The sequence below is a fragment of the Danio aesculapii genome, chromosome 7 (assembly GCF_903798145.1).
Source record: "Danio aesculapii chromosome 7, fDanAes4.1, whole genome shotgun sequence".
NCBI lineage: Eukaryota > Metazoa > Chordata > Actinopteri > Cypriniformes > Danionidae > Danio > Danio aesculapii.
Genome location: NC_079441.1, coordinates 51,412,804 through 51,432,593, shown reverse-complemented (window position 1 = coordinate 51,432,593; position 19,790 = coordinate 51,412,804). Strand labels below are relative to the sequence as shown.

General features: G+C 38.9%; 1 protein-coding gene across 1 annotated transcript in view; it reads right to left on the bottom strand.

Moving 5' to 3' along the window:
* Positions 1 to 19,790, bottom strand: part of col4a6 (collagen, type IV, alpha 6) — a 173,237-nt gene that overhangs the window by 11,805 nt on the left and 141,642 nt on the right. Inside the window, 13 exon segments of the mRNA XM_056462133.1 lie at positions 1,358 to 1,480; positions 1,663 to 1,806; positions 1,901 to 2,071; positions 5,133 to 5,294; positions 5,429 to 5,647; positions 6,990 to 7,097; positions 7,184 to 7,255; positions 12,793 to 12,843; positions 13,593 to 13,616; positions 13,619 to 13,775; positions 13,917 to 14,096; positions 14,331 to 14,488; positions 14,596 to 14,685. Of these exon segments, the coding sequence (XP_056318108.1) occupies positions 1,358 to 1,480; positions 1,663 to 1,806; positions 1,901 to 2,071; positions 5,133 to 5,294; positions 5,429 to 5,647; positions 6,990 to 7,097; positions 7,184 to 7,255; positions 12,793 to 12,843; positions 13,593 to 13,616; positions 13,619 to 13,775; positions 13,917 to 14,096; positions 14,331 to 14,488; positions 14,596 to 14,685 (1,659 nt within the window).

The following is a 19,790-nucleotide window of genomic DNA, read 5'->3' as shown; positions in this document are numbered from 1 at the left end:
GACACCAGTCATGTCCTCATGAACCACCATAATAGAGTACAACTGTCACACCAATATACAATATACACACCATTATACAAACAAAACAATCCTTGTAAACTACCAAAACCAGTACACATAAAATAACTTTTTTTTGTGAAGTCCTGTTTTGCCCTGCTAATGATCTTTTTTGTTATCTTGTCTTGCCTGTTTTTCCTTATTTGTATCTTTGATATCTGCCACAACCCATTGCCTTTTACTGATCATGACTGTGCCCTGCCTTCACTATTGCTTTTAGTAGTGTTTTGACCCTACCAGTTTAACCATGTCTTTAACCAATTAAGGGATCCCAACTCCTCAGATTCCTTTGTTACAAAAGGTTTCATAATATGCAGATTCAGCAGCTACAATATTTTAAACCCACACCCACTCAAATAGCTACTTAACTAAACCTTCAGCAAAGGGGCCTGTTGATCGAGGAATACGTCCATTAATTCTGATGAGTTGTCACATCAGCTTTTTCATTATGGAATCAATGAGCATATAAAGTCATGTTGATCGCAACCTGCAGGATTTTATGGACTTAGTGATGTTGCTAATTGGCTCCTCTTTTTCTATAAGAATTGTGGAGGACAGTGCAGGTTCCCGCTCCAGAGCCTCATCTTATTATGTCTGCTACTCTAGAGCCACATTTTTATAAGGCAGTCACACAGTTTTAAAGGACACTATTGCAGAGTCTCATCCCATCATGTGTTGAACTCATCTATCTGTGGCAGAGTATACTTCAAAAGTTGCATGGACACAGCATTGCAAGAGCTTGAGCCAAAGGCAGAAAACCAACTATATTGGGCCTTAATCACTTAATTATCATGTTCATAGATTAGCTATGGACATGTTATTGCTAATAAATGGTGTGAATTTTTCATTACTAAAAATTAGTTCTAATTATGGGTGTCACAGTGGGTAGCACAATCGCCTCACAGCAAGAAGGTCGCTGGTTCGAGTCTTGGCTGGGTCAGATGGCATTTCTGTGTGGAGTTTGCATGTTCTCCCCGTGTTGCCGTGGGTTTCCTCCGGGTGCTCCGGTTTCCCCCACAAGTCCATAGACATGTGGATATGTGAATTAGGTCAGCTAAATTGACCGTAGTGTATGTGTGTGACTGTGAATGAGTGTGTATGGATGTTTCCCAGTGATGGGTTGCAGCTGGAAGGGCATCTGCTGCGTAAAACATATGCTTGATAAGTTGGCAGTTCATTCTGTTGTGGCGACCCCAGATTAATAAAGGGACTAAGCCGAAAAAAAATGAATGAATGAATGAATGAGTTCTAATTATAAAGCAAATGAAGTCTAATTAGACAGTATGGCCACTTCTCGTACCTCGTGGTCCTGTGAAACCAGGCCCTCCAACAACTCCTGGTTCACCTGGTTCACCCTTTACAAGCCGTTCTACTGGAATCACTGGAGTTGATGGTCCTGGAGGACCAGGTTCACCACGATCCCCTTTAAGATACAGACATACATTATTTAAAACAGTACATGAATTCATTGTATTTCTGCAGTGAACTCGGAATTAAAGTTACAAAAATGCCATCTGGTTTCTTTCCGAAATACTAAAAAAACTTAGATCATTACATATGACATATTATTGATAGCAAGGTGTCTTTCAAGTGTCATCACTATACCTCTGGGTCCTCTTGGCCCCTCTCTACCAGTTAAGCCATCCTGTCCAGTGAAACCAGGCAAACCTTTAATACCTGGACCACCTGGAATTCCAGGAGAACCTGGTAATCCTTGGAACCCGAATAACCCAGGAGATCCTTTCTCCCCTTGAACACAGACCAAAAAAGAAGTAAATACAAACAAGCAAATGAGCACTTTTTGAAGTCCCCAGACATGCTGGTTTTATGTCAGTATTCACACCTTTTATTCCTGGTCTTCCAGGAATGCCTGGACGTGTCGTAAAGCCTAGGGGTCCAGGAGGTCCCCTAAATCCCTGTGAGCCTGGGATGCCAGGTATTCCTGGTATACCTTTTCTTCCACCAGGTCCTGGAGGCCCTGGATCTCCTCTCATGCCTTTCAGCCCCGGGAAACCTGTGGAGTAAAATTAGTTACAACACAATAGGCGCTTGGCTTAGAGATTGCCTGAGATTTTAATATTTTATTTATTAATGTAGCTGAACTGTACAGTACATGTTAACACTCTTACCCATTGATACTTGATAGACAATATCCTTTTAACAACAAGTAAATTGTAAAAAAAAAAAAAAAAAAAAACAAGCATTTGCTAATGAATGCAGTGACTACGTTTACATGGACATCAGTAGTCAAATAATTGCTTCTTGTGAATTGTTCCTTTCATGATCCTGTTTTACATGTTATGGCACATAATTTGATTAACGTCATCGTGTCACCACGCTATCCACATTTCTCCAGTTTCATGTCATTTTGAGTGTTATATTTTTTTATTGTTGACTATAACCGCAGTTTTTGCACTTTCACTTTCATTCAGGAATATTTCATGCATGCCCCCATGACAAACTGAGATATTGGATGTGAGTATGAACTACTGGAAGAGAGTTGTTCTAATGGAATTTGAATTTGTATGGAAAAAACTAGAGGTGTGAACCTATACTGGTCTCACGGTTTGGTTCGGTTACGATTATCATGCCATCGATTCGGTTCAATTTGATATTTCAGTGCATCACGGTGCATTGACGATGCTTTCCATACACAGTGTTGTATTTTGGGAGGTGGCTATAACAAGCTGTCTGTATAAACACACACACACACCCACACACATGGACACACAGCACCACACTGTCTCTCATTCTCACACATACACAAACATAGACAGCACCAAACAAACACACAAGGGGCTTCTGCTGTAAGTGTCAGTGAAAGACTTTCCAGAAAACCCACACACAGTGAAATTTTTAAGTAGTTGGCGCCTGTAGTGTTGTAAATACCCGCGCTCACCTCCCTCGCGACAGAGCGCATATGAGGCAAATGACATCAGTACATAATAACCGGTTATGATTATTACTGAACCGATACCGAATTGTCCACGTCTGCATCGCGGTGCACCGAAGAAACAATTAATTTTGACACCCCTACAAAAAACCTCCGCATTTTATAATGCAGGTGTCTGTGGTCCATTGCTGGCCCAAGTAGATGCAGAGAATAGTGTCAAACAGCCGTGTATAGACTATCCTGTCACAAAATGTGGCAAAAATCCTACACAACAGTGATAGTTTGATTGCAGCGTTCACATGTCTGTACTGCACTTCAATAATGTGACAGAATTCGGCATACTCCACATATCTTAATGCATTTTTTGTTTTGTTCGATTATGACTTTAGAAGGATCATGGTAATCAAAAAATTGCTGTTTACATGGTAGACTCTTAATCAGAGTTTTGTCTTAATCGTATCAAAATCGGATTATTGGTGTCCATGTAAACATTCTCACTGTTGTACAATAACACATTAGAAAGGATGACCAGACTAGTGGCTAATTCTAGACTGAAACACTAGCAGCTTGAACATAAAATATTATTTTCAGAACTAACTAAAGATGATGTTTCATCAGTAGATGGTTAAAGGCACACAAGCACATCATGGTTATAGCGGCGTGATGAGTTCTGAGGCTAGATTGTTAGATGGTGTTGCCCAGACTATGTCAACCTGAAAGTTAGTGATTAAATGCATCTTTTAAGGTGTGAGTGTACCATGTGATGCCAAGTTTATTGTACGCAAACACACAAAAAAGATGTACAGATAGTTTAACCCACACAAATTATGAAAGACCATAGACAAACTATATTTACTATACAGTGCTCAGCATAGAGTACAGCCCATTTTGAAAATTTATATTTTCTCCATTTCTCAGTGAATATAGGCAATGTATTTTGGTGTATTTAAACAATGCAGATTTTTTAAACATATATATTTATTAAAGTAATATTTCAGTCATTAAACATATTTAGAAATTGAAAGATAATGCATAATCTCGCGATCACAGAAGCTCTCTGTGATCTTAACTAGGTGCTGTTACACCTGACGCAGCGCCATGCATGTTTGACCATTTTTAATAAACTGGTTTCTCTACTCTATGGTTGTGGTCAGTCTCATTCATATACTTGTACTTGATTTAGTAGTTTTAATGAATAAATCTGGACATATACTAATTAAAAATATTTTATTAATGAGTACAGATAATTTACAATAAAGAGTATGTTGATTTGCATGATAGGCCTATAAAATTACATTGCAAGCACATTCACGTCCACATTATTTTAAAAAGAATGTATTCAACAGGTCTAATCTATTGATTTAATATTGTGGTCTACAGATCCTTTTAACTGTAGATTCATTCAGCTACAAATGAAAATTCTGTAAATCAATATGTATAAAAGATTTAACGGAAATCTCTTAGCTTTGATTAAATAAATAGCTACCATTAATTGATTGTTTCTCAATGATAACAAAGTAAATGATGACAGATTTTTTTTTTTTTTTTGGATTAAATACTATTTTTTTTACTTTCTTGCATGCTTCCTGCACATTGCTGTAATTGGTAGGACAGGAAATGCAAGAAAAGACAAGCAGATGAAGAGGTAGCATAGCAGGAGTGTGAATTTTGTGTTAGAAGAATATTAACACTCTACGCAGGGCATCAGCGAGGACAATATTTCTCACCTTGGCAGCCTAGTGAAGTGACCCAACACCAAAATTAGAGGAGAGTGACACCACAAATGGAAGGATGGGAGGGTGGAAATGATGGTGACGGAAAAAGAGAAGGAGGGGAGGATGACCATAAAGAAAAGAATAATGAAAACAGGTATCTTTTGTGAAGACACTCAGTAAACACACACTGACGAAGACTGATGAGACGAGAAACAGCCAAAAGTGAAATGTTTTATTGCATCTCAAATCTACAGTAGTTCACACAACGTCCACATGAAAACTTTTTAACCAAACCAAAGGTACCCAGGCTAATATTGGTCTATAAGACTTTAGAAGGAAGACCACATGACAAATCTAAGTATGATACTGTATGGATCTGATCAGAATTTCTTGAATAAATACTGAGTTATAACATATGATAATCACCAAAATTGATGTTTCAAGAGTATGAAAAAGATTGTGTTTACCTGGAGGCCCATCAAATCCTTTAGCTCCAGGTGGCCCTCTGGGACCAGGAATACCCCCTTGAGGAAGTTCACCTGGTGGGCCTATGGGACCTATGGGACCAGGTAATCCATTCACACCTCGCTCACCCTTTACGCCAGGAAATGCATTGCGTCCATCAACACCTACGGTAGACCCCATTAGTGCAAAGACTTAAAATCTAGCATGATTGCAATGTTCAACATGACTGGTGCTAAAGATTGATGATTATATAAACATAGGTGGTAAAACCTACATAAGAAAATTCTCAACAACTTACCAGGACTCCCTGGAAAGCCAGGAACCCCAGGCTGACCCTTGTCACCCGGCTCTCCTGGTCTCCCCTGAAAACCTGGACTTCCAGGAGTGGCCCCAAGTACCGCACCAGGTTCTCCCTTTGGTCCTGCTGACCCTGGAAACCCATCTCGTCCCGGAGAACCTTGTAAGCCAATATTTGTTGTTCCTGGTAAACCTGGATCTCCTCTGGGTCCAGGGAAACCTAACCATTCGAATAATACAACTCAATGTACAGCTTTAAATTAGCTGCAGGAATTAAAGTTGGCCATTTATGAGGTGTAAAGGCCATTTTACTTTAAGCATGATTAATTGTAGTGTATTTTGATGTCTGAGAACAGAATGTTCTGATAAAAGTCACAGCAACTATAAAACCATAAAAAAAGGAAAGGAAAAAATGTAATTAATTGAAAGCGTTTTTCATGAGCATTTTTCAGTAAAGCCAGTTCTGTAAGCAGCTGCATTTCCCCAGCATCTGCTTTCAGATGGAGCAGGATTTACGAGTTTATGGTAGCACATGATTTATTGGGTTTGATTCTGCAATCATAGATAAACATTCTGCGAATTGGCAGTTGTTTGCATCACTTCTCAATGATCCATGTTTCTGTCTTTTAGGGCTTGGCATACAATGCACTTTTGGTCAAATTTTTACTCAGATTCTGACTCGTGCAACTTCTTTGAATCTGGTCGAATTTCAGCTTTGTCTTGGATTGTTGAATCAGTGCTTTGAACTGACTGAAACTCAGTGTTCGTACCTTTACTGCACCAAAAACAGAAACAGACACACACACACAATTCCGGCTTCACAGTGGTGCAGTATTTAATTATATATTTCAGAACACATATTCTGTTATGCACTTTGTTAATATTCTGTTCATATACTTGCACGATACAGATTAGAAAAATTATATATTTTTATATCCTTTTTACCCCAGTTTCACATTCCTTCCCATAGAGTGGTGTAAATACACCATATACTCGAAGGTAAAAGAAAATAACACATTTAGGATTATGGGTTTACATAAACCTCAGTTTATGTGAGATGATTTTGATTTTCTTAGGTGAGTTAGGTGAGTTCTTTGGCGAGTTATTTGCAGTTTCCACACGAGAGTGCCCACTGACCTTCATAGGAGATTTACTACTGATCATAAAGCTGTGTTTCCCTGAAATGAAGTGCATGAAAGTTGTAGCTTTTGCTAACTCATGATTTCGATTTCATGCCGATGCATCGTGCAGTCCTACTTGATGGTAAGTTTAATAATTTAGTAATATCATAAGAATGATATATAGTTTGTGATTCTGGTAAAGTACCAAACTTGAATTTACTGTTAAACTATGGCAGTGGATGTAATGTAAAGAATGATACACAGAATGTAAGGAATGCCCAAAATGCATTGTTGTAAATGTGCTATAGATGATCAATACATGTTCCATTCTGAGTGTAGTTTGTCTGCAATTTGCCTCACTTTTATTGTGCTCAGTGTGATAGGGCCGTTAAATTTGGGGTTATATGGAGCACCCATTGGTGTTTGAGGATGTAATCTTACCTTGGGGTCCTGGTTGACCCCCAGAGCCTGGATCTCCTCTCTCACCCTTTGAACCATCAAAACCTGGCCGGCCATTTAATCCCGGGGAACCAACCCGACCCTTTGGCCCTAATATTTGCATAAAAGTGCAACATTATAGTTGAAATGCCACATTTGATCAATTTAATAAGCAGTACTTTCAAACATTTAGTTACCTGGCACACCAGGACGTCCAGTGAATCCTTTTTCTCCTTGTATACCAGGAAGCCTACAGGGCAGTGGTGTTCCTGTTGACATCCATATTCATTTCAGTAACATATAAAAACAGACGCTGATGGACCATTCCACAAATATATGCTAAAACTAACTCTGATAACTCTATAATGTTTTGAAAACAAATATTAAAGATGGGTGTTTGTGTTAATTGTTAGTTAAACTTGTTAAAAGAATTAGATTCAGTGAATGTTGGCGGATGAGAAAAAGGATAGGTGAAAAGGCATTGTATGCTGGACTCTGAATAACACAAAGGGTCACATTTTATCAAGATGGTTGGAAAAAATACCACTGAAAAATGACACTTATTACTAACAGAGGCCTTTTAAGCAATATTGTTCAAAAGCAGTTTTACAGAATGGTAAATGACAATTTCAGTCTCTTAAAAAAAGTTAAGCTTGGAGAAATTCATTTCTGAGGTCTGTATTTTTTCAAGTGCTCATAATTTTCTTTTGTTAATGCGGAAACTTTGATGTCAAAAACATGTTAAGAAATTGGTTACAGCACAGTCTTTGCTTTTTTTTTTACCAATGTTAGATGTCAATTTAATGTTGTTTTGACATAAATGTAGTTTATATACATTCAATGGATACAAAATCCAGTGTGAATTTGTAATTTAAGCTTTTAGATAAATACAACGTTTCATATAATACTTTTTGTGTCATTACTTTTGGGGTCAAAAAGGCATCAAGTTGTGGATGTTAAATAGACGTCAAGGTATTGAAATCAAATTGATTAGCATTTATGATGTATTTAATTTTACATGTTTTTTTTTATGTTGTTTTGTCAAAAAGGTCCCCGCTAGGTTATCAAGGCTTTTACCTTGGAAATAACAGTCAAAATTGGAAGGAAATTAGGTAATTGTTAAGAAGTGATGTGGTTTATAAATCCCTCTAGGTGTATAACAGTTTCTGTTTTAGCAATGCATTGCTGCATTTTCTTCCAATATAAGTGAATGTTAAGAGATTTTATGCAAAGTAAGGGATATGCCAAAATATGCTCTGTGGTAATGGGGTACAGTATGTTCTAGCTGAGCAAGATTAATTAATATTAGCACTAATGTGGAGCTGGTAATGTGAATTTAAGTAATACACATCTGATGATGTGCAAGGTAGGACTGGGCGATAAAATTGGTATTCGTATTTTTGACTGAACGCCATTGTCAATATCGCAAAAAAAATAAAAAATTTGTATAAAGTTTCACTATGAAGCGCTATTGTTTTTTTGAAATGTGGCTGCTGAGTGCGCACCAAGGAGTGCGCACCAAGGAAGCAATGTCAATAAGCTTAGGTTGTAAGTTTGTCATTTCCAATGGATATGTGCGACTAGCTTGACACACATGTGTAATGCAAGCGGCAAACTCGTGATGCACACGCATTTTCCAGGCGCACCTAGGTGAAAACATGTCAACTTTTCCGAATGCTACGAGCGCACTGTCATTTATGTAAGGAGAACTAACCAATCACACTTTGTATGGAATCAGGCCCGGATTAAGAATTCAGGGGCCCCTGGGCACATTGTCTTGTAAGGCGCCCTACCCGGCCGCACCCCTATAGTTGAATTAAAAATAAGAATAATATAATACTTTTTAAATAAAATTAATCTATAATTTGTATAATTTAAATAAATGATATATAGTACATATATTTATAGTCTACAAAGATATACAAACTTATTTTTTTAAAGCATTGAAAAAAAAATACTCAAAACTAGTGAGTATATATATATATATATATATATATATATATATATATATATATATATATATATATATATATAATATATATATATATATATTTTTTTTTTTTTTAAAGGTATTTTAAATATACAACTTCTACAAACTTATAAAGCATTTTATTGGCATGGCACATAACACTAATTGCCTCTCCAATCAAGTTCTATGAATCTGAGTCTTTCATAATACACACATATTAATGATTTACTGTCGCTTTCCTCCTCTTACTCTATTTTTGCAACTCTCCTCAAGATGAAGAGCAGGCAAACAGCATAGATCAGCTTGATTATAAACCTTAAAGAGCCCATATTATGGGTTTTTGAAAATGCCCTTCCATGTAGTGTGTCACACAGCTCTAATTGAAGTGAAATATCCAGCTAAGGCTTAAATCTGTAAGTGTACAGTGTTTAAAACTATTGATTCATCTATAAAAGAGTCGACTCATAGTGCTTCAAACGAGTCGTCTTGATAACGAGTCATTAGGTGTTTCGCGATGACGCAGCTACGAAACACAAGTAGTTGGGCGCACAAAACCGGGAGATTTGAAACCTGCGGCCCCACCCACTAACAGAAAAAAAGTCACACACACACACACACAGAGACACACACAGACACCGGTCGAATGAAGTCACGCTGTGCAGATGGATATTATGGACAGTCTAATCAAAGATGAAACATCAGCAATATAGCCCAGCCTTGAGCAGTTCTGAGTGCTTCTGAAAACTATCTGCTTTCAAAGAAGACTTCATCAGTTTGTTAAAGGAAGGATCAGTATAGACTGTCAGAACATGGATCAGTGCATCATGGATCAGTTTCTCACCAGTGTAAGTACGTGCGATTAAAACTGTTGCCTCGTTTACTCTATCTTGCACATGATGTATTTAGTTGTGTTTTGTTACTTGTAACCGCGTGTACTGTATCAGGTTAACTCTTTATATTCTCATATCGCGTGTAAAGCCACGTTGAAAACGCGACGCGTGCCGCTTTGATTACGGATCGTCAGCTGTTTACACACATGCAACGGACAAGTTTCAAAATATTTCAGCTCAATATTATTGTCTCCTCGTGTGTGTAACGCACGGGTATTCGCGGATATAACAGCGCCGCTCCTCTATGGACGCGCCGGCCCTGTGTGTGTGTGTGTGTGTCTGTGTCTCCTCGTGTGTGTAACGCACAGGTTTTCGCGGATATAACTGAGCGCCGCGCCCTCTCTATTCAGCCGCTCCTTTATGGACGCGCCGGCCCTCTGTGTGTGTGTGTGTGTGTGTCTCCTCGTGTGTGTAACGCACGGGTTTTCGCGGATATAACTGAGCGCCGCGCCGCGCCCTCTCTATTCAGCCGCTCCTTTATGGACGCGCCGGCCCTCTGTGTGTGTGTGTCTCCTCGTGTGTGTAACGCACAGGTTTTCGCGGATATAACTGAGCGCCGCGCCCTCTCTATTCAGCCGGTCCTCTATGGATGCGCAGGCCCTGTGTGTGTGTGTGTGTGCGTGTGTGTGTGTGTGAAAAGAGCAAGAAGACTGTGACCTCCTCGCCAGTTCTTGGACTTTTTGCTCAATAAAATAGTTAGTCGTCAGTATTTTCTAGTCCATCGTCTGTGTTTACATTCACCCACTGGCAGCCAAAATCCACTATGAAGCGTGTGTGCACTGTGACTACTTTTATATTGTAGATTAGCAGCTGGGCATTTCACTCTGTCTGGCGCTGAAGCCTTGTCCGTGTCGACCAATCGCAGCAGGCTGTCATCGGTCCAATCAGCGAAGATTAGCTTCGCGCTGAGGAGGGGTTTGGGAACAAATGAATCGCTGAACGATTCATATGGGAGTCGCTGGGATAATTAGGTAAAAATAAATGCAGATTATAAGACCATCAAAGTGTTTTTTGACCTTGCATGCATATTAGACTGTTGTTGGAGACCCTTACAACCTAAATATGACCCTATTTCATCTATAATATGGGCTCTTTAAAGTATCCGAAATCTCACACATACTATATCTCTTCTCTCCTCTCTCTCTCCTCTTCCTGGCCTTTCTATCTCTCCCTCTCTCTCTCTTTTTCTGTCTGTCTCTCTGACACAATGAATCCTGTCCGCGCTGCGCTGCCGTTAGCCTCCTGGTTAGCTTACTCATCTAACGTTACAATAACGTCTTTTTTTTGTACCCTCAGAGAGTTCGGAAAAGGGCGACTAACATGTAGATACAAATCAATTCTATTAAGATGTTGCTAATGTTTAACACCAAGTGGAAACTAACTGTTTATAGAATATTATACACATATGAAGTAAGCTAAACATTAATAAATACCCAAGAGGCAATTGTGACTTTATATCATGTTTCCTATTAAAAATAAATATATTTCCAATCTGATATGAAATGGGGAGGGAAAAAATACCACGAGTTTAGCAGACGGTCGTTTCGAACCTGGTTAATGATCGATTGCGTCAAAAGATGTTGCCATGTGCTTTATGAGGTACGCCACTCACGCTGTCATTTGCCGCACTTTTTACTTATCTTGTCTCTGTCAATCAGACATTGATGCGCGGAAACCGTGAATATAGCTTATTTCAACTAGGTGCGCTATTTGCACTTAGCCTAAAAAGACACTCTGAAATTGGCTTCTTTTCCTCCCCTCACAGAGGCCCCAAGTGTGCACGAGCCCCTGGGCCTGTGCCCATAAATCCATTGGTTAATCTGGCCCTGTATGGAATATACACATTTCAGTAACGCCACACTAATTACCTCAGACAAACACAGTGCACCAAAACACTGCAGTGTTTTTTTTTCTTTTCTCCATAAACTTGTATCGGAGCTGCAGCAATAATTTGTCCATTTGTCATCCTCTGAGAAAAGCACATTGAAAATGGTGAAGGAAACCACACACTCAAAATAACAACACATGCGAAAATGAGTGCCGTTTAGCAGCAGTGAGGAGATTGTAAATAAAAAAAGAATGTAAGGGTGACACCAGAGTGGCTTTTTGGTTTCTTTTGTTGTGCATACCAGCCACTAGCTCCCCTTCTGAAAGATTTTTAGCATAGTGGTAATGTAGTCATCCAGCTTCACAATTTGTAATATTGTAGTATGTATTTGAGTAATAATTGCTGGTTCCTTTACTCAGATTTGATTATCATGATTTATTTTGTTTACAGAGTTTGAGGTTTACTGTATCATTATTATTCACACCTTAAAGTTTGGTTTGATTGTTCAGCGTTTACACTTTATCATTCCACACACTTTTTACACACTTTGTTACATTCTATTTATCAAGTTTGAGTCTCTGTCCCTGTTTATTTCATCATAAAGAGATTAGATACTTTGTTTAAATATTTTTGTGTTTGACTACTAAAACTGTTTGCCTTAGTAATGTTGGTAAATTTAAACAAAGTGGTTAAAAAATCCTAATATGCCTAAATGTATTGTTAAAAATATTCAACAATTATTAATACGAATTATATAAAACATAATTTGTTTGTAATATCGCCCAGCCCTAGTGTAAGAATTTTTTAAATATATTTTTTTCTTTGCGTTCATCAACAAAACTTAACCCCACATTTTCACCAGCATTTTAGTATAGCAAAACTATTGACATGCACAACATTTGTTAAATGGCTGACAATGGAAGGCTGTTACATGTGGCAACTACTGCTTTTCCAGAATGGCTAACTGGTTTAGACATCTCAAGTTATAGAGAAGTCATGAGGAATGTAAAATTTGCTCAGAATTAGTGGGCGCTTCAGTTAAGTTGCCTGATACAAACAGGTCATTGAAAATTTGTCATTTATTTTTTACTGGCTGCAGCTCTGGGTTTCGCATCTCACCTCCCTCTTCCAAAGAGGCATCAATAAGCCCCGCCTGCCTACAGCTGTCACCTAGTCAAACAACATGCAAGGGCAAGAGAGATTGCAAGAGAAGCTGTCAATCAATCGGTTGATTAATCAGTTCATTTGGGTAGCATCAACAAGAAATCAAACGCTTAAGCATGAAAATGATTGTACCATTAATAAAGATTTAAAATGCTCATTCAAATATTCCAGCACATTCGGTTAAAGCAGTGCAAATTAAGAAATCAAAAGGAGAATGTGTGCGTGGCTGTGTCAAAGCCATTCCATTGACACGAGAGAGAGATGGAGAGCATGCAGAGAAGTGAAAGGATCCAGTGATTCAGACATGGTGTTAAGACTTGTTATGCTTTAATTGCATCTGCTCAATTTCTCTCTGAATGGAATGGCTTGCAAAGAGGTCAAAAAGTTCTGTTAGCACAGGCAATATGCAATAATTCATTTACACACCCATTCACACTCACAAACATTCAAAACCTTGACAAGATGAAAGCTTGTCGAGATGAAATATAGCAACATCTAAATTGCAGCTCTTTCAGCCTTGCTCATCTTACACTTGCCAATCATTCTAATCAGGGTACATTAAACATTAATATTTCTCAATATACTGAACTCTGAACATATCCCAGCAATCTAACTGAAAGCCAATCTAAATAAATTGTGAGGAAGGTTTATGACTAGCCTTACAGATGTAAACATATTAATCAATATTAATGAATGTAAAAAAAGGATGTCATATAACCTGCAAAAAACATTAGCTACACATCTTTTTTACTTACCTGGAGAACCTGGAGGACCAGGGGACCAGGAAGACCACTGAATCCAGGTTCACCCTGCATACCTTTGAACCCAGCTACACCCGGATAGCCAATACCAAGTTCGCCACTGGCACCAGGGCGACCTTTGGACCCTGGGATACCAGGAAAACCTTTATCTCCAGGCAAGCCAAAACCAGGTTCCCCCTGTAGAAATAAATATAGAAATTAAGATCTCACTGGCTGAAAGTTACACTAGAATCAGAAAACAAGGTCATCTCCTTTGGCAGTAACATTAGAGCTTCTGAAATATAAAAAGAAAATTAGGAAAAGGTCAAATGTTCTCACTGGTGAACCTGGTTGTCCAGGAAAGCCAGGTGATCCATCCCTTCCAGGGCTGTTGCTGAATCCAAGTGGCCCAGGAGGACCCTGCTGTCCCAAATCACCCTTTTGTCCTTTGCCTTGAGGGAAGAAACCATTACCTTTCTCTCCTTTACGTCCATTAAAGCCTCTGTCACCGCCACGACCCTACAACAAACCAAGACGTAATTAGGTGATTGTGAAATTCATTTGGAAACTTCTTTTTTCCTTAATAAGACAACCTGGGATTAAATGCACAGTATAAAGTAAGTACAAACTTGTAACTTTTTAAAACTTACATTGTTTCACTGTCACTACCATGTTCCAACCTTTCAATTTAATTTCATTCAATGTTTTCACCCCAAAAAGCTCAAAGCTTTGCCACATTTCATCCATCATTACCTGAAGGCCCTGTGGTCCAGGGACCCCTTGGTAGCCATTGTCACCAATTTCTCCCTTCAAACCGTTGAGTCCTATGAATCCTTGGAATCCTGGAGGCCCTGGAGGGCCCCGTGCACCAATCGTTCCTCCACCCAAACAGTTGCAGTCACCATTTTCTCCTGAAAGCACACAGGGTTAAGTAGGAAAGTACAAAAAAGTAATTCAACATAACTTTAGAAATTAAGCACTACACTTCTCGTTTCAGTTCAACAACAGAGTTCTTTACCCTTAAACCCTTTAATGCCTTGGCTTCCAAGAGGTCCTCTTGGACCAGGCTGTCCAGGAAGCCCAAGAAGTGGAGTATTGATGAAGTTTGCTAAAAAAAGATAAAATAAGGAGCAACCATCAGCTTAACTCATGATATACATTTGTATCTGTAGATAAGTTATATTGCACTAAAAAAGTAAACTGCTTCTGCTGCTGCAAAGATGTACTTGCAGGGGCGGACTGGCCGTCTGGCAATTCTGGCAAATGCCAGAAGGGCCGGAGCAGTTTTAAAATGTGGGCCGGTCAGGTTTTTTTTTTATTTTATTTTTTTATATGTATTGTTTTTGCATGCTGGCAGCTTTTATCTCTTGCAAGATGTGAATATAATGCTGCTGTTGATGACAACAATAATAATAATAATAATAATAATGATTGATAATTATAATAATGATACATGTTAAGCATTTAGGCCAATCGGCGACGGCCGGCCGGTATCGAGATGGGCCGACCCAATCAGAGGCTGTGGATTACGCTGATGTAATCAAAATCTGGCAAGATGGTCAAACAGTAAATGCAACACAACGCAAGCTAACGTTAATGTCAAAATATGGACCGTAAAAAAAGGAAAGGCGGTGCTGAAAAGGTCAGAGAGAGCAAGAAAAGGGCTCTAAAATCAGATGCCGCCAAATGCATAAAATTAACCGAAATATTCGCGAGAGGAGGTGTAAATGCATCGGAGGACAGTAGCGCGGTAGAGGAGGTAAGAAGGGAACAGAAAATAAAGCAGGTCACACATCGGATGCGCCGCAACACGGCGAGCACATGGCAGTTGAGAGTATGGCACATCAGACGCGCATATTCACATGACAGCTGCCGACTTGTGTACCTTAGAAACTTTTGTTTAGAAATTAGAATTCTGAAATGCATGGCGTTGCGCGGCGCGACGCTGTGCGTCGCCGAGCAGCGCTTCTGGTGTGTGACTGACCCCCTTAATTATACTAAAATATAAATAATAATTAATTTTAATGTCATTCACGCTACTTCTGACAGTTTTTGACAGTAACCTACACTGTGTTTAACAGTTAACTCAGTGTGGAACTCCCATACATTTTAAAATATCATTATAAGCAGATAACGTGGAATTTAGGGTATACACAGAACAGCTATAGCTATAGTACTGTAGGAATTTGTAGTCAACTCTAAATACATAGCTAGTCTTTAAAGTAAGACATTAAATACATGCATATGTCACAGTATAGGTGGAACATAGACTTCTTTTACAAGCAATATTGTAGAAAAACACCCTGACACAAATGCTGACAGTTTCTTAATACTGTGTACAGAAAACTGATATAGAAACCACAAACCAGTTACGGGTTGTCAGTGGGGGCTAGTTCACCACAGATGTCTGGTCAGTCAGAGGCAACGAGCTGCAATCAATCCAGAATTCTTTATTCTTTTTCCACAAAGTTTCCAACAAGTACTGAGCATGCAAGTGCTAAACATCACTTCGGAGTATCCATGTAGGTTGGTGTGTGTGTGTGTGTGGTCCCGAAACAAATAAGAATAAACTGTCTGATTCCCAGAAACACTTCAAAATAAAAGCTCATGTAAGCCTTTTTAAGACTGTGGCTAATTAACGATAAATTAACCCCTATGATAGGAGTAGCCTGTGAATGTGTGTCACACACACACAAATGGAGATGCAGCACTAGCAACACTTCAGCATACTTTATATCAAAAAAGCTATATATCATGAAGGATTAAAAATGTACAAATCTGCTAGTACACACAAATATTTCTGCTTTTTTGTTATATATTGTATTGCCTTTTGTGCTACTGTTATTACTTAAGTGTAATAAAGTTTTTTTACAGACGCTAGGACACATTTCTCTATATAGGACACTTTTGCAAAACTCTTGACACAGTGAGCACAACAGAAGTCGATGTGGGCTGAACTAGGGATCAATTCTCATTGTTTTGGCACAAAATGCATTTAATGATTACATCTCTCAAATTTCATCAATTCTTTTCTCACTCAGACACAACAACTGACAAAATTCTTTGGACATACAGGACATTTTGCACATGCTGCGTGCTGCGTGTCCATTTGTGTGTAAAGCTCTGTGTGTGTGTGTGTGTGCGTGAGACACATTCAAAGGTTACTTCTATCATATAATAGCAGACAAACATTTTTTAAAGTTTTTACTGTATGTATACATTTTTTATAAAGAGGTTGTTTTTGTTCCAGTCACATACATTTAAATGTTTTAATATCTATTACATTTGGCACTGCGTATATTATTTCACCATCTGTACACTAATATAATGTGTGGATGTGCGTGTCCATGGGTGGGGCTGTGTCGGTGTGGTAATGTGGGCTGGTGTGGCTACAGTGCCAGGGCTGAATTTTTGTCCCAGTCCGCCCCTGTGTACTTGTATTTTACTCTGATGTGTAGCTCTTCATTTTTGCATCTTGTGTTTAAATACACTATGGCTGCATCCAAAATCGCATACTTTCATACTATATAGTACGCTAAAAACACTATGTTAGCAAAGTAGTGTGTCCGAATTCACAGAATTAAAACATCAGTATGCGAGAAGTACCTGGATGACCTACTACTTCCGGCAAGATTCTAAAGTGTGCATTCGATGCACGCTGCGCTATACCATGATGCCCAGCAAGAAAATTCATGAATGGGAGTGAAGCGATGTAACTCACAAGGGCAGGTCATGTGATCATGACAAAATGACGGATGTAGTACGTCTGAGTTCCAATCATACTACTCACATTCATACTGTATAAAACGTACGTTTCTAACGGCCAAGTAGTACGTTTAAATTCAAATGCAGAACCTACTGAGTAGTAGGCGATTTCGGACGTGGCCTATGAACAGCAGTTACGCTAATTATTTTCTTTATTCCCTATTTCCACCTATGGACACTCATCCCAAGGTCTCTAGAGATTGTGCACTGCCATTGATGCGATCCAAGACCTGTGGAGAATAGATGCCAAGGTATCCATAATTCTAGACCAGGCCGTATCCTGAGCAGATGCTGTGGTGGTCATGGAAGAGTGGAGAGCATGAGACTGATTCCTGAAAGGCCACAGTGACCCACGAGTCCTCGCATTGATCCCGTGGGCCAGCCTGACCACCTACCGCTGACTTACTCAAACAGTTCTCTTCTCTGGTTTTTCTCAAGTTTTTTTCTCTTCACTTTCATCAATTGGTGAAGTCTGTTCCTCGCCATTGGCTTGCTTGGTTTGTAACTTTTAAGTTTGTAAAAATTAAACCACATTGAACAGGACTAAACTGAACTTCAACTCTGAAGACTGAACTGACACAGTTTCAATTTACTAGAAGTTCTATGTTAAGCTGCTTTGACACAAACTACATTGTAAAAGCGCTATAGGAATAAAGCTGAATTTAATTGAATATTTGGACTTATTTAACCCATAAAGCCCAGTCAGAGAATTAGTGGCGACAAAAACTAGAACACAAGATCTAGCAGTATTATCGCCTCACGTCTGGACAAAAAGCTGCAGGTGAACACAACAAATGGACAACAGCCAATTAAACGAGAATGTACATTCTGCACCTGAGAGTGGATGTATCTTTCCATATCTGCAGGTGGCAGTAGTCTGTATTGTGATTTAACAAATATATATTTAATAATCTGAAAATCACATAATTTGCAAATATTTAAGAAATGTGACAAAATAATAACTGGATTCTTTGTATTCCCACTTGACTTGCATTGTTTGGTCACTTCAGTTTTTGCACTCTTCCTCTGATTCATAACTGTAAAGCCAATCAGAGTGCTAATCAAACTCTCTCCGATGTAAGCCTGATGAAAGGCAACATGTGGAACACAGCAAACTAGCCTGCCACAGGCATTCACCGATGACCTGCTAGCTATCTAATAGCCGATTGTCTGCTTTGTGTATCTCAGCCATTAATGTACTTTATTCATGTTTATGAAGTTTTTTTTCTCTAAATAATGCACTACACACTCTGTACTTATACACTATGTATTGATGCACTATGCACTCAATCACATAGTGCAGGGGTTGATAGGTTTGGTCCTAGAAAGCCTCAGTCCTGCTCCAACCCTCATCAAACACACCTAAAAAAGCTTATCAATGTCTGATTGTGACAAGAAAGCTACAGGCAGTTGAGTTATCAACAGTGACTACGTTTACATGGACATCAGTAATTGAATTATTTGCCTTAATCTAAATAAAGCAGGTCGCACACCAGAAGTGCTGCTCGGCGACGTGACGCGCAGCGCCACTTATTTCAGAATTCTAAAATTAAGCTTCTATCAGGGAACACACACCGGCGTCGCAAGTCGGCGGCTGTCCACTTTCAGACTCACACGTGAAAAGAACTGAAACTTTCTTTTAATAGCTATTTCTATATTCTAGAATGTATGTAATGTTGTTGTGTGTGTATGTTCATGTTCTTGTCCACAGATGGACTGCTATGTCTGTGCTAAATAGTGTTTATTGATGAGTTACTGGAAGTATGTCAATTTTCTTGGTATTAAAACACTTAGAAGTATTGCTTAATAATGTAGACTCAAATACCATCACAAAGTGTTTGATATGTATGCACAGCTAATGTGGTTTAGGGAACAACTGTATGCATTGTATTTTGGTACTTGTAACATGTTAAGATTATAAAATCTTTATTCCTTCTCTATGAAAATCCACTCACCAAGCACATGTAAGTCACAAACAAAGGCCATAAACCAGGCTAGAAGGCAACATCCCATTCTTGGCTAACTCAACCCCTGAGTTCATGACATCAGCAAACCTATTTAAGGACCTGAACCTCTTTTACACCCTCTCTAAGCTCTCTTGCCTCGTTGCCTCTGTACGTTCTTAAACCCTTCAGTCGGTCCATTCAAAAATGTAACCGAGGCTTTAGGTCTCTAATCTCTATTCTGGACAACTTCAACTCATCACCTCGCTGGAATGATGATCAGCCGATCAGAATGGAGAAGGAACAGCAACAAGAAACTCCCAGGCCAGCACACACTGCGTCAGCCACAGACAAAGAATTATGCGAGTTTGATTTAGTCAGATATGCTAGTTTATTATGTCCTTTATTAAAACAAGGTGATTCAGTTTTCTTTGATGATTGGTTTTAGGTTATTGATGCTGAATTTGCAACTTTCTGACTTTTTTTGCTCTCATCTCTCTCTCTC